Below are 15,510 nucleotides of genomic sequence, written 5' to 3'. Positions count from 1 at the left end.
TCTTGTATTCCACCTTAAAGAGGGAACATAGTTTAGTTCAAAACTCATTTACCTTGTTTTTTTTTTCAAAACCCATATAAATCTCAATTTGTTCATCATGACTAGATTTACAATTTATAGATAGATCTCTTCACCAATACCTCCAAACATAAATCTTCCTATAATTATGCTTTGGCACAATAGAAAATGATCATCCTCAAGATCAAAGGCAACTATAAAGTTATGGTCGAAACCAACCAATGCAATGAATTACCAACAAGAACACCATATATTTGTCCTTCAAGAATATAATATGGGAAAGGCTTATGAATTCTTTTCAAATAACTTCCTCTCATACTATAAATAATAATCAAAGTCCATTTTGTTTGATAATATCGCAATATTCATATAACCTTTTAATCATCATTGATAGAGTTATACTGATGAAATCATGAAAAAAAATTATACATTATATGGGTTTCCCATGATTTCTTCCTAAAATAGTGGAGTGATGACTTGAACGTAGATCTTAATTTGTCCAGCTTAGATTGTTCTTGAAAAGCCAGTCCCTTATAGGAATATAAGACACTTCAATACTTAAGTTGGTAAATATAGGAGAATAAAATAATGCAAAGAAAGATAAAAAAACAAAATAAAGTTGTGAGAGTATGTATTTGGATATAACTTGTAAATATGCTAGCTAAAAATTATATAGCATGACCTAGCTTTGACTATGAATGCTCTGGGTGTTGTGTGGCATGGTCTAACACCTTTGCATGATTAATGCTCCCCTATGGCTTATAGCCTGACTTTCTAACTTTCTATAGCTATCTAATATGATCCAAGCAACATCAAGAGATTCATTAGAGGTTTTAGTTGGTCCACTGACAAGACTTAAGGCTAAAAGGTTCAAAGAAGCTTTCAATTGACTTCTTTAAGACATATGAGCTAAGATGGATTTCAAGAAGATATTAAATAATGAAGAATTTAATTTATGTTTAAGAAAGGATTGTAGATGGTCATTCAGACACTATAAAAAGATTGGAATAAGAAGATTTAATTAGCTAGTTTTGACCTTTCACTAATTTTTTTTATATCATAAATAAAGGTACGTAAGGGATTTTAATGCTATTTTAGTTGTATTGGAAAGTATACATCCATATATTTCAAGTGATATATGGCATATCTTCTAATTCATTAATATGAAAGAGAACTATGCATTTAAAGTTGAGTTTTCATTCTACCAGTAGATTACGAAAACAACTTTAATCTTATTTAAATTAGTTGGACTACTGTTTTATTTATATTTTAGTTATTATTATATCTTTTAGATATATTAGGGCCTTTACTTAAATTTTAGTTTATTGGATTATTATTTATTATTAGGTTTATCTATATTAATTAGGGATATCCTATTAGACTTAGGATTCTAGTTAGTATAAATACTTTTTTGTAGAGATTTTTTGAAGGAAGGATTATTTTTTTAATTAAAAAATAGCATTATTAATATCTTTCGTGTGGTTAAGTTATTCACATACCAAGTTCTTGATTGAACTTGCAAACTCTTTGAAAAATTGATCAACGTTGTTGTGATTTTATACTACTTGTAGTGTCTCTTTATAGGTGTATGGTGGGAGTGATAATTATATATAACTTTCTTGTTGGGTCAAGCAGTAAAATATTCAAATATAATTTTAGCATATCTTGGGAGATGTTTGCATCACTATCTCTATATGGCTAAGGATGAGATCTGGATTTTGCTTGGTGATTAAGTGTATTTATACACTAAGATCTTGCACTTTCTTTATGGAGAAGGAGACATATCATTAATGGAGAACTGGTATTAGCTAGCCATGTATGCCATTGGTGGAAATGTTTGTGATGGGCAATGTTATTACCATAAAAAATGGTGTATACTTTGCATAAATGTTTTTTATGCGTGTGTAGAAAACACTATATGCATGACTTATAGGAAACTAAAAAGATGCATAAAAGGGTGTGCCGGGGTAGAATTAGATAGACTGAGTTCGGTGTTGAGCTGAAATTCTAGCAAATAGCTGGATTTTGTTTTAAAAAAATATATTATCTTTTGCCTCCCAATTCTCTTAAACAATCATGTTTAGAAGATTTTAACCAACAAAAGTGGGAGAAGAAAATACTTATTGTATAAACGTTAACTTTGTGGCTATATTTTCATAAAAAATATTACCTTGGTATATATATTTTTGTGGATGTGCCTTTATGAAAAATAAATGTTTTTTTTATTGCTTTTATTGACATGAAATTTTTTCCTGCAAAAGATATAAGATTTTATCAATTTCCAATAGAAAACATTATTATCTAAAAATAAAAAATGCTTTGTGATCATGAAAGTAGTGCTAAAATATTGTGTAAAGAAATGTCGCATAAAGATGTAGAGATTTCAATGAAGATCTTGAGATAAAGATTTCTTATGAGTCACATATAGAGATTTCAATGGAAACATAGAGACATAAAAAATTTATTGAAGACATCAAGAAGTGGAAACGTGGAGAATTCAATGGAGTTATGGTGATCTCATCATAGAGATTTTTATGAAGACACAAAGATCTTGCAATGGAGATTTTTTATGGAGTCACTGAAGACATTAAGAAAAATACTTATTTTATTTAAAAATTTCAAAAGATAAAGATATAATTTTAAAAATTATCTAATCTTGGGTAATGTATCATGAAGACTTTTTCTTGTTTGTTAAGGTTGTATCTCATTCTTTATAAATTGTTGAAGATGCCCTATAAAGATCAATATTTCAATTTTTTTTTATGGCATGACATTCTTTAGTGTCATGACTGTGGACACAATGATAATGATAAAAATTCTTTGGATTTTTTATATTTATGCCACTCTTCATTGGAGGTGGATACCACACAAATTCCTTTTCCTAAATGGCAACAAATACCTCAACATATGTAGTGGTAAAAAGTGGTAAAAAGCTCACAAAATATAAGGTGATCATAATTAGGTCCTTTAGTGCTTCTCTCGAATAATGCATTAATAGGAAATTGATAAATTTATAGAGATATGCTTTTTGAAAAGGAGAGTGTCCTTGTTTGGTGGCACTTGCTTTTTTTACTCAAATATGGTTCTTTGTTACTTGTTTTACTTCAAGGAGAGTCATGTTAGAGAAAATATACAAATGTTTCCATAATAGTTAGTCATAGACTTCACTGATTAGGACTTTAGTGACAATTGGTTCGAGTAGATTTTTCTCATTGAATCTTTAAAGATAAACTCTAGTGATTTTATCTTCTTGTTGGGTGATAACGAAGATCTTAGTCACTCTCTTTTTGGTTGAAATGCTGATATTAAAATTAGATATAAGCTAACAATAGAGATCTTGAAGGCTAATGATGGAGCTATATTTAAGGATGTGATACCATACCCTAGAAGATTCACGAAAAGTTGTTGGAAGAACCTTGCACATGACGTAACTCTTTTATGTCATAAGTTCTAGGATGCTTCTAATAATTTAGTTGTGCTTTCTAGGATTTGTAAGACCATCATAATTGTTCAAGTTGGCCTTTGTATAAACATATTTTTTAAAGAGATGAGAGTATAACACTTAATGACAAAGTGAAGAGTCTGGTTGGAATGATGTTCATTCTTAAAAGGTCATTTAGTCACTGATCTCATCTCATCTCTTTTTTTTTTTTCCATCGTGGAGCATGTGAACGAGAGCCAAAAAAAAGATTAATGGATATAGTCATGACTATAGTTAGGATATGTGGAGGAGTGCTCTTTATAGTGAGAGCAACTCCTTCATGATTTTAGAGTATCATGCATACTTCGTATGTTATTTTATCATTCTTTTTCATAGAACTAGAGTTATTTTTGTGCCTTTAGCCACGCAATGGAGCTATATGTTGTATTGTTTCAGTTGATGAAATGGAAAAATATAGAGAGCCAGAGAAGGATTAACAGACACAACTACGACTATAGTTAAGATATGTAGAGGAGTGCTCTTCATAGAGAGAACAACTTCTTCATAATTTTGGAGTGTCATGCATACTTTATATCTCATTTTCTCCTGCTCCCTCATGGAACTAGAGTTATCTTTATGCCTCTAGTGCATGTAGTTGAGCTATATGTTATATTTTTCTTGTTGATGGAGTGAAAAAGTGTGAAGCTGTTCTTGTATGGTTAGAACAACATTGTTAAGCACTTAAACTTGATGGGAGAGTTATTAAAGAGCTGAAGGAGCTAAAGTTTCTATGGTAGGGAGATCAATTACTTTTTTCTATCTTAAAGTTTCATTAGCCATAAAAAAGTATGATTGCTGAGAGGGAATGAATTATCTTTTGTTTAGTTTTTCACGAACAATGCAATTGATGGGGTCGTAAAAAAACTCCAGACATAATATAGGCTTTCTATGGTTGTGTCATAAGCTAGTGAAGTGATTGTTTAAATGTATACATTTGCTTGACCAAGGTTGTTCTTGAAAAACCAGTTGGGAATACGTGACATTTCGATGCTAAAATAATAAATATAGGAGAATAAAATGATATATAGAAAGAGAAAAATAAAATAGTGTTGTAGGAAGTGTGTATCAAGGTGTAACATGTGCATGTGTTGGCTATAAATTATATAGCTTAGCCTAACTTCAGTTGTGAATGCTCTGGCTTTTATATAGCTAGAATTTGTGTGGCATGGTCTAGCACCTTTTCATAGCCAATGTTCTAGCTTATGGTTTGACTTTCTAGATTTTTATGGCTATCTCTGTATGGTCAAAGATAGGATTTAGATTTTTTCTGGTGACTAAGTGTATTTATACACTAAGATATTGCAATTTTTTAAGGAGAATAAGACATATTATTGGTGGAAAAATTGATATTCTATCATTGGCTAGCCATGATGGCTTACATTGATTGTTGTGTCATGCCAACGTTACTGTGTTAAACATAAACAATGTTAACATAGAAGAAAATAGTGTCTGTTTTACATATAAAAAAGTGTGTATGCATAGAAAAAATTGTGCACGACTCTCTACAACTAGAAAAAAATGCACACAAGGGTGTGCTAGGGCAGGGGTGGACAAACCGGAGTTGGTGTTGGTGTCAAGTTTAAATTCCCACCATTTACGCAGGACCTAAACAACTACATTTTTTTTTTTAATTTGTGTATTATCAATATCTAAATTTATCAAGATAACTATCACAGTATTCATATTCACCCCAAAAATTAGGCAACAATTGGAGCTCTCTAGTTGATGGATTCCACGAAGCCACGCCAGACTTGATACTAAACAAAGCAAGCAGGCCATTGGAACAGCCATCTACATCACCATAATATTTTCTAGGCGAAATGGTCAAGCGACTACCATTTTTGCACAGTGATCAAAGCTGCTTGCATAAGACACAAAGGGACGATTGCGTTCCTCTGGGAACTTATCTAATGAGTCCAACTCTGGCGCATACATTAAACTGCATGGCTTAACATCATCAATGATTGGTGCTGGTTTCGATGTAGTGATTGAGATGAAGCTTGATGAAATCTGGGCTGTCAATTAGAAAACAACATGGTTTCGACAAGCATTTGAGTAATTGCAGGAGACTCTTGAGGTTAGGAAGCAGAGTATCTTTGTCAGTACATCGAATGGGAACTTCCGACAGAGTTTTGGTTGACAACTGCCAAAACAGTCAAGGATTGAGGTTAAGGTTACTACAATCATCAAAGCCTGCCAAACACATGATGTTACGGGTAAACAATCTGATGTTAAAGTAACGTATTACTTCATCAAAGGCTGCAAGAACGTAAATGATTTGTGACATTGCTAACCTTAGACAAGCAGCTTCTAGAGGTAAGGTTTTAATCAATTTATTTCTCGGGGAAGGTAGTCTAAAGCCTTAAGCCTTAAGCCTTAAGATTGTTTTTGTCAGTACAGCCGCAGTTTAAAACTTTGTTAACCGTGTAGATAAAAGAATCCTAAATACAAATTCACAATTCAATTTGGTGAAGGGTGTGGGTAATATTTGTTTTTTATTTGAAAATAAATTAAAATTATATATTTTTTATTTTAAAAAATTATTTTTTGATATCAGTACATCAAAACGATATGAAAATACTAAAAAAATAATTAAAAACAAAAAAATTAAAAATATTTTTTTTAAAAAAAAACTTTTGCAATGCAAAAATATTCATGCTCTAATATAGAGAAATGTGAGGCATTGCACATTTCTAATCCAAACCCAAGAGCTTTGTTAAGTTATCAATAACGTTTGTTTTCTTATCTAATTGATGTGAAATATACTATCTTCAGACACTCTAAATAGAGGGTTTAATTTATAGTTCACGCAAAATGTCTTGAAGATGTTCATTAACATATAAGCATTTTTGGCAGCACCCAACGGTAGGAGCTTGGAAAAACAAAATGTGTAGAGGCTTATTGTTATTTGTCTGATACCACCGGAATCCTTTTCGGACAAGCAAGTAGAGGAAGGTCCATTTTCTGGATCTTGATAACCCCAGGTTGCTACAAATAATTGAACAGGTTCAATTATACAAATAATTGAACAGGTTCAATTATGATTAGCTTGCCCTGTAACTATGTAACAAGTATAGAGTGACAAAACCTACGTCAGATTTTCGGGCAACTGAATCTGTTACTGCAGTCACAAGATTGCAGTGACGACTAGTGCTGGGAAGTAGGATGCAGCACTTGCAAGATTGCAAGATTGCAAGCACACCACCATCCAATTTGCCGAAAGAGTCACGCGTCCAACGTGGCATTCAATCTGCAAGTTACTAATCCCAGAAAAATGAAAATGTGTAGAGACTTATTGTTATTTGTCTGATACCACTGGAATCCGTTTCGGACAAGCAAGTAGAGGAAGATCCATTTTCTGGATCTTGATAACCCAGGTTGCTACATATAATTGAACAGGTTCAATTATGATTAGCTTGCTTGCCCTGTAACTATGTTCTATGTAATAAGTATAGAGTGACAAAGCCTTCGTCAAATTTTCCGGCAACAAAATCTGTTACTGCAGTCACAAGATTGCAGTGACGACTAGTGCTGGGAAGTAGGATGCAGCACTTGCAAGATTGCAAGCACACCACCATCCAATTTGCCGCACGAGAGTCATGCGTCCAACGTTGGCATTCAATCTGCAAGTTACTAATCCCAGAAAAATGATACTAGAAAAATAGCCTAATCCCAGATGATTTTTAATCAATGAAATTCCAAGAAACCACCATGACAGGACTTCAAACGCAAAATTATCTTATGCTAACACCATCAGTGACAAATCAACATGAAGAACGCCAATTTTCTTAAATTCCAAACAAAGGACAAGTTAAATTGTAAAAGTTCATCTTGTAAAATATTGTTTGAAAAAGTAATTACTTTTTAAAATGTTTTTCGCTTGAAAATACATTAAAATAATAATTTTTTATTTTTAAAAAATTATTTTTGATATTATCATATCAAATCAACCAATCCATATTTGGAATGCAGTTCCAAACCTAAATCATGAAATTACAGTAAGCGATCAGGAGGAACATTTTAAATTTAAATGGTCAATTCTTGAGGGATTATGAAATTTAGTCATGGTAGTGAAATGTGGGAAAGTGCAACATCTTGCCACCACGCTACAGATTGACCTTATCTCTTGACTAATTAGCACCGCTTCCAATGCTTGCTAAACACACAGTGAACATGATATTATCATGGAGAATCATCAACCACGAATATGTAACTGAAAATAAAGAATTACAGTGGTGTATATCTCGGACCAACATTTAAATCAGATGACAACAAAATCTTGGAATTTAAAAAGATACACGGGATAAAAATGAGGCGCTACATGTCTTTCCCAAAAAGTTGCAAAATACAAAACCTTTTTGAAGTATCAAGTAAGGATATCCCAGTCACAATAAAAAAGAAAAAGAAAAAAAAGAATTCAACATCATAAACGCAAGCCACAATTATCAACTGAAATATGTATTCAAGCAAAATGCCATCATTCCCCACAAATTTAGCAATGGGGAAAGGTAACCTATATGAAGAAGGCAAAATACAAAGTGAAATTTTCAGAACCTCTCTAGTCTGCCATTTTGGTCAAACGGTGAACAGTACTCCTTGCAACCCTGTTGGCAGGATCAATCTTCAGAACAACCCGCAGATCTTCTGCTCCGAGCCTGTACTTTTCCATACTCTCATACAGGAGTGCACGCTGTACAAGAACAGATACATTCGCATCATCATGTTCAAGCACCTGCACAGCAGAGAGAAAACTATGAAGTACCTAACCTTGTAATTTTAGTAGATCAAGAAGAAAAATCAATGTGAATATCATAGGATGCCAGGAAAAGCACCCTCAAGCACAGAAGAGAAAAAAGAAATGCATTGTCTACATTTTGTGGAATGCAAGATCTACTTGCATCACTGGGCAAGTTGCTAGTCTTCAAAATGCAATGGCTAAGTTGCTTGTAGAACAGATTTATTTATATACTTCAAATAATTTACATGGTACTTGGTTATAGTTATCCAGAGCACTAAGCAAATGCAGTCGAGTCCAAAACAAGAAGGGCTCCAAGTCAGGCAATTAACTCATCAGATCTGCCACCCCAGGGACCAAAAGCTCAGTTTATCAAGGCTCCACTTTTCTAACATTGATTCTCTCTTGGGGATCTAACCATACAACACAGTCATGTAGCTGATTCTTTAGTTCGCAAGTTATTCTCATAGCCATGTCATCCTATGCTCAGAAGCCCACGCCATATGAAGTGCTATCCTAAAACTCAATTTTTTTCAATCATAATGCAGATAGTTTACAATAAAGAAACACACAGCTCTCATAAAACGATCACCAGAAGGAATGTACAAAAAGGCCACAACTTAAATCAATGTGCAAAATAAAGAAATGATTATACCTTTGAACAATCAGCCACTGCCTTCTTATACTCTCCAACTTCTTTATAACATGAAGCTCTGGTTGATAAAACCTCCATGGTGGAAGCCTTATCACCTGTTTTCTCAAGAAGTACCACAGCCCAAGACAGCCACTTGATGGCATCTGCATATTGCCCCTGTTTTTGATTTTCAATGCCCTTGTTCTTTGCTGCAGAAGCTGTTACCCCAGCAGGTGGAGCTGGAAGCCCTTCAAGCTCAGTGGTGGCACCATGAGAATCATTCACGCCTCCCCCTCCAAGCCCAGAATCCAATCCCCAATCATCAACTTCCGACAATGGCTGCCCTCCCGATCCTCCAGATGCTGTTGTAGCATTTCCCGAGGAAGGTGTGAAGAACATGTCAAGCGGATCACCAACTGAAGGTTGAACCGGAGCTTGCTGCTTCTGAGTAGGAAAGCTATTGTTGAACATTCCAAAGTCATCAATATTGGACTTCGAACTCGTATTTGATCCCGTGAAACCATTACTGCTAGCACCAACACCAACTGATGGAACCGATTTTGCACTTGAAGCGTTTTGAAACGCACCAAATGCATCACCAGTAGCATTGCCAGACGGCTTATTATCTTTACTAGCCGAATTAATAGTACCTTGTTTCTGATTCATTCCAAAATCAACCAAAGAACTAAATGGGTCCTTACTTCCACTCATTCCACCACCACTCATACTCTTCATCGACGCCCCCCCAAGATTCGAACTTTTATTAACACCAACACTAACATTAGCATTACCACTATTTCTATTATATCCACTGGAATAACCACCCAAATTATCATTACCAACCCAACCTCCACCACTCTTGGCGGTGGATCCACTCGTTTTCGGCAAAGAATCAGCCAAATTCCCCATCGAATATGCGCTTTTATTAACATTTTTCAAAGGAACATTACTATTACTGCTACCCTTGGTATTTCCAATAGCAGAAGTAACAAGATCACAAAACAAATTAGGGTTCTTTTCAACAATCCCAATACCAGAACCCGAACCGATACCCGAATTCCAACTCTTCCCAGTTATATCACCCACCATAGAAGCGGGTCCATTCAAACCACCGGGTCGGACCATTGACTGGGCTGGTGCCGGTTGGTGCGTCCATGATGGCTTATTGGGTTGCCACGTAGGCTTAGATTGTTGTGTAGAAGATGAATAAGGAGATGGGTTTGGGTTCCTTTGATCGTTTAAAGATTTGGGACGGTTTGATCCGATTCCGAAATCGAAATTGAAGTTGCTCATATTCGATCAAATTACGAAAAAAAAAAAAGATTCAAAATGAGATCTTGGAAGTACCTTGTTATTTCTTTTAAGCTGTGGCTGTATTGTGTAAATTTCAGAGATCGGAAAAGGAGAGAGATGGCGAAGGTTGTGCTCACGGCCGCCTTGTCTTGCTGTGAATTGGAGGAAATGAGATGAGGTGTCTGGTCTGATCTGATCTGAAAGGTTGGGTTAATGTGAGAGGAAGGAGGTGAGGGAGGCTTTAGAATTTAGATAATGACTGGTTATTTCCTGCTGCGGATCGAACGAATAATTATTTTAACTTAAAAAAAATAATATTTAAATTGCAAAGAATTGTTTTTTAGTATTGCCATTAGTTAACAATATAAAATTTTATGGGGTTTAAGATATTTTTTTTAGTTAACAATATATTAAAATAAATTACATATATCTATCTCAGTAAATCTTTTAAATTACTGTGTTTAATAATTTTTTTTAATTTTTTTATATAATATTCCTAAACAATTTTAAAACTAAAAAAAAAAAGGGCAAAAAAGAGAGGCAAATATGGACCGCAGGATTTGAACGTGTGGGGGGAGAAGAAATTCATGTCCATCACTTCAACCAGTTGGACACGACGTCTTTTATTTAAACAATATTTTTCGTTTCAAAAACAAAAGAAGCCAACATTATTATTATTATTATACCTAAAGCTAAAAGGTAGGGGAAAATATTTTTTCCCCACATCCATTATCTCTATGAATTATAGTAATAATTTATAGTGTTATTGTTTTATTTGTTTTTTACATTTTGATTTTTTTTTGTTATTAATTTTTTTTATTTAGTTTTATAAATTTAAAAGGTGTTGGAAAAATATTATTTCTCAATATCCAATGACACTGTGGATTACAATAGTAATCCATAGTATTTATTATTGTTGTTGCTGTTATTTTTATATTTTGATCATTTTTTCCTTTGATTATTGATTTTTTTTCTGATTTAGTTTTTATATGATATGTTTATGAGGTTTAGAGTTAATAATTTATTTTAATTTGTTTTTTATATGATTATTGTAGTATCAAAAAAATATCTCAGCATCGCAATATGATATATTTTTCAAAAGTTTAGTTAAATAAAAAGTAATTTAAAAAAGCTAGGTTAATAAACTTTGTGGAGTCAAGACCAGGTTTGCGAGTTTGGTGAGGTAACCCTGGTTGTCCCGATTTGTGAGTTTGGCGAGGTAACCCTTATTGCTTTGGTTTGAGAGTTTAGTGAGGTGTTTTTTTTTTCTAATTGAACTTGATTATATGATTTTTTTTTTCTTTTTATCATATAGTTAAAAAAATAGTTTTGAAAAAAAAAAATTATTAAATTTAGAAAGTACATGGACCTATTGACGGGTATGGTGAGTTTACCTTCTTATTTTATTTATAAATTAATTTTTTTATTTTATCATTTAATATTGAATTGATTGAAAATCGAGTTTCATAATTTGTTTTGTTTTATTTTTTATGAGGTTATCATAGTCTTGAAAAAAAAAGTCTTAGTATTGATTTGACGCTCAATTTTGCGATTGTCTATTTTTCTTATCATACTCTTAATATTTTCTTTTAAGTTTAGAAAAAGAATAATCTTACTCGCAGCGGAGTAAGTGCAAATATGCTAGTTTCTAGTATAAATGGATTTATCTTCATTATGTTAGCACCTCCATATCAACCACAAGAGCAAGGTTTTCTTTTTCTTTTTTTGGATATTAAAATTAAGGCATTTAAACATATTTTATTGTATATAGCATGTACAACATCAAGGAGATTTAAAATGATTCCAAATGAATCATTAACTAATATGTTTACTAGAATGAAAACTATCACTAATAATTTGGATGCTCTTGGTAAGACTTATACTAATATCGATATCGTGAGCAAAATTCTTAGGTCCTTGTCAAAGATTTGGGAAACAAAGGTGACGACAATATGATAAGCTAATGACCTCACTAAGTTTACATTGGAAGAACTCTTCGGATCACTTATGACTTATGAAATCGCCATGGAAAAGTAAGAACTATAAGAGAAGCCAAAGAAAAATTTAGCATTCAAAACTGAATATAGGTTCCAAGTATAGCTTATTGAAAAAGAACCATGTATATTTACTTGTTAAGAAAGATACTTCAAAAAAGAAAGCATGTATTGTAGTTGATGATTATGATAAGATGAGCCAACTTAAAGAGAAAAGCAAGGCTTTAAAGGAAAAGGTTGATAAGTTGAACACTACACTAGCTAAATTCACTCAAGGTTCTAAGATCTTAGAAACCATACTTACGAGTCAAAAATATGTTTTCAACAAAAGAGGTTTAGGCTATCAACATAAGAAGAATAAAAAATATTTAAAAAATTATTATGTTAAAACCAAACAATCATATGACCTAAACTAAACATGTAATTATTGTAAAAGCATTGGTCACTTGATTTATACATGTCCTATGAAGAAGGAAAAGGTTAGTAGTATGTGTAAAACTCGACAAAAACTTTAGTCCTCAACCGCCCATGTTAAGGAAAACAATTGTGTTAGACCGGCCAGTTATAAGGAAAAAATGGGAGAAGGACCGACCTCTCCTAGATGAGGATTGTAACAACCCCGATTTTCTCCATTATTTTTCGCGATACATTGGAAATTTTCAGGTAATTTTTTTTTGATATACAGGTTTCACCAAAATTTCGGCAGAGTCTCCCCTATACTGGGAGGTTCCAAGTTATCGACATATACCCTGTTTACACTTCTAATATCTCACATCTCCTTATAACTCAATTACGACCCAATCGTCCTGGGTCCCAACCCAACTTATTATCATCAACACAACACATCTTATTCAATAACATCATATAATGTAGTTAAAATGAAAGATTCAATTTCAACTATAAACATGCATGGTTAAATAGGTACTTAAAGTTTCAACCATTAGATTAAAGGCATACATTCAGATTTACGGATTGATATTACATCTCAAGTTTTAGGAGATAAGTCTTTTAATTTACAAATAATTTACATGGTCAAAAGCAAAAGACAAACTAAACTAGTATCACTGTTGACACGACCCTGATGAACCTGAAAATAGAAATTAACATGTACACATAATTATAAAAGACAGTAACAAGCAATAACAATGGCAGCCAATAATCTCTACGGAATTTCTTTTGATATATAAAATTAGGCATAAACCTCTTTTACAACATATATTTTCCATCTAATACCAATATCCATCTAATATCCTATCTCATTTGCCAAAAATAATTTCATTTTGGAAATCTCAACACAACTCAACGATCTGCGAACACCATCTCCTTATAAATCAATTCTCACTTAATACCAAGATATTCCTCTCTTGGTATCATTAGCTTATCTCATTCTTTTGGAATGACTAATCCATATATTCCCTTTCTGAATCTGTTGCTAAAAGGTAATCGCTGAAACTAATAAATCTCATTAGTATCATTAGTCTTCTAATATTGGGCTAGACTAATCAATTATGTTCACATGTCAATATCAATACAACCGATCAATATCATTAACTATTCCTTCCTTAGAATTATTAATCAAATCTTATTCATATCTGGTTTACCATCAAAATTGTCGATGTCAAGAACCCTTGACATCATTAGCCTCCTTACCTGGAGTAGCTAATCACACCAGAAATGGTTGTCAATACCAATGTGACCTATTGATATCATTAACTATTCTTGACCCGGAATAGTTAATCAATGCCATTTGATTCTTCCATTCGTGCCGAACCCCTTTCATTTTTCTTATTAACATCATATGCATTGTAACCATGGTTACCAAGTATCATTCGCACACAATCTTAGTTATCGACACTATGGTCAGTAAGCATCCTTTACATAACTTTGGTCACCATCATCACAGTGCTAAGTATCAATTTATGCCCTTAGCCATCGTCATTATGGCGTTAAGTATCATTGTAATGTATCCTTAGCCACCAACACTATGGTAACCAATTATCTATCAATTCGCCTCCAATCTCCAAGTCATTGTGTCTACCCAATAACCAAATTAATTAATTTACTCAATATCTTAGTCATATTTTAATTGTTAGCCAATCAATCCGGTAATTCCATACGAATTACCTTATATTCAGTTAACTTCCTCGTGAACCAATAAACCCGATAATTCTCTTAATTACCCAAGAAATCTAGCTAATCCATCCTGGTTGTCAAAATCAATTCGGTAATTCCATACGAATTACCTAGCATCCGGCTAACCTCTTTTGTTAGCCAATCAATCCGATAATTCCAAACGAATTACCTCATATTCGGTTAACTTGCTTGTTAACCAATAAACCTAGTAATTCTCTTAATTACCCAAGAAATCTGGCTAATCCATCCTGGTTGTCAAAATCAATCCGGTAATTCCATACGAATTACCTAGCATCCGGCTAACCTCTTTTGTTAGCCAATCAATCCGGTAATTCCATACGAATTACCCCATATTCGGTTAACTTGCTTGTTAACCAATAAACCTGGTAATTCTCTTAATTACCCAAGAAATCCGGCTAACCCTTCTTGGTTGCCACAATCAATCCGGTAATTCCATACAAATTACCTAGCATCCGGCTAACCTTTTTTTATTAGCCTATCAATCCGGTAATACATTGAGATTTAGAATGCATCTACACAATTCCTTGCAAAAGTAGGTTCCCGTGTATCGGGTTTCCTAGACATCTCGTTGGTGTGACGTTCCTGCTGCAGTACAAAACATTTAAGAGAATGCAATTACTTAATAATAATAATAATGATAACTAAATAGTCTGGCAGTTAAATGAAGCATTAACATTTATAATTTCTTTATGTACTTGGTATAAACAACTTGTAGTACATATAGATGCACCAATTCTTACAATCAACCATAATCTTAAACTCGGCCATCCTAATAAGGCATCATTTGCTGAGGTTAACCGTTCACTCACCCCGGTCATCCACTTCGGATGCCATTAGTCAAAGCTAATCAATCGTTCGTCCCGGTCATCCATTCGGATGCCATTAGTCGAAGCTAATCATTCGTTTGTCCCGGCCATCCATTCGGATGCCATTAGCCAAAGCTAGTCAATCGTTCGTCCCAGTCATCCATTCGGATGCCATTAGCCGAAGCTAATCAGTCGATCGTCCCGGTCATCCATTCGGATGCCATTAGCCGAAGCTAATCATTCATTTGTCCCGCCCATCCATTCGGATGCCATTAGCCGAAGCTAATCATTCATTTGTCCCGCCCATCCATTTGAATGTCATTAGCCAAAGCTAATCAATCGTTCGTCCCGGCCATCCATTCGGATGCCATTAGCTAAAGCTAATCAATCGTTCT

General features: G+C 33.6%; 1 protein-coding gene across 1 annotated transcript; it reads right to left on the bottom strand.

Annotated features, from left to right (window-relative positions):
- Positions 1-7,754: 7,754 nt before the first annotated feature.
- On the bottom strand, positions 7,755-10,444 carry LOC133697409 (uncharacterized). Its single transcript, XM_062119924.1, has 2 exons — positions 8,890-10,444; positions 7,755-8,231 (listed from the first exon to the last, which is right to left on the bottom strand). Exons 1-2 carry the CDS (start codon positions 10,159-10,161, stop codon positions 8,058-8,060), a joined length of 1,446 nt encoding a protein of 481 aa, XP_061975908.1. The 5' UTR covers positions 10,162-10,444; the 3' UTR covers positions 7,755-8,057.
- Positions 10,445-15,510: the final 5,066 nt, after the last annotated feature.

Source organism: Populus nigra, chromosome 6 (genome assembly GCF_951802175.1).
Source record: "Populus nigra chromosome 6, ddPopNigr1.1, whole genome shotgun sequence".
Classification (NCBI taxonomy): Eukaryota; Viridiplantae; Streptophyta; class Magnoliopsida; order Malpighiales; family Salicaceae; genus Populus; species Populus nigra.
This window is presented reverse-complemented; position numbering and strand designations above follow the sequence as displayed.

Coding starts and splice junctions, on each gene's coding strand:
- LOC133697409 (XM_062119924.1), bottom strand. CDS start 10,161: ATGAGCAACTTCAATTTCGATTTCGGAATCGGATCAAACCGTCCCAAA. Junction 8,232..8,889: donor CAGTGGCTGATTGTTCAAAG/GTATAATCATTT, acceptor TCTGCTGTGCAG/GTGCTTGAACATGATGATGC.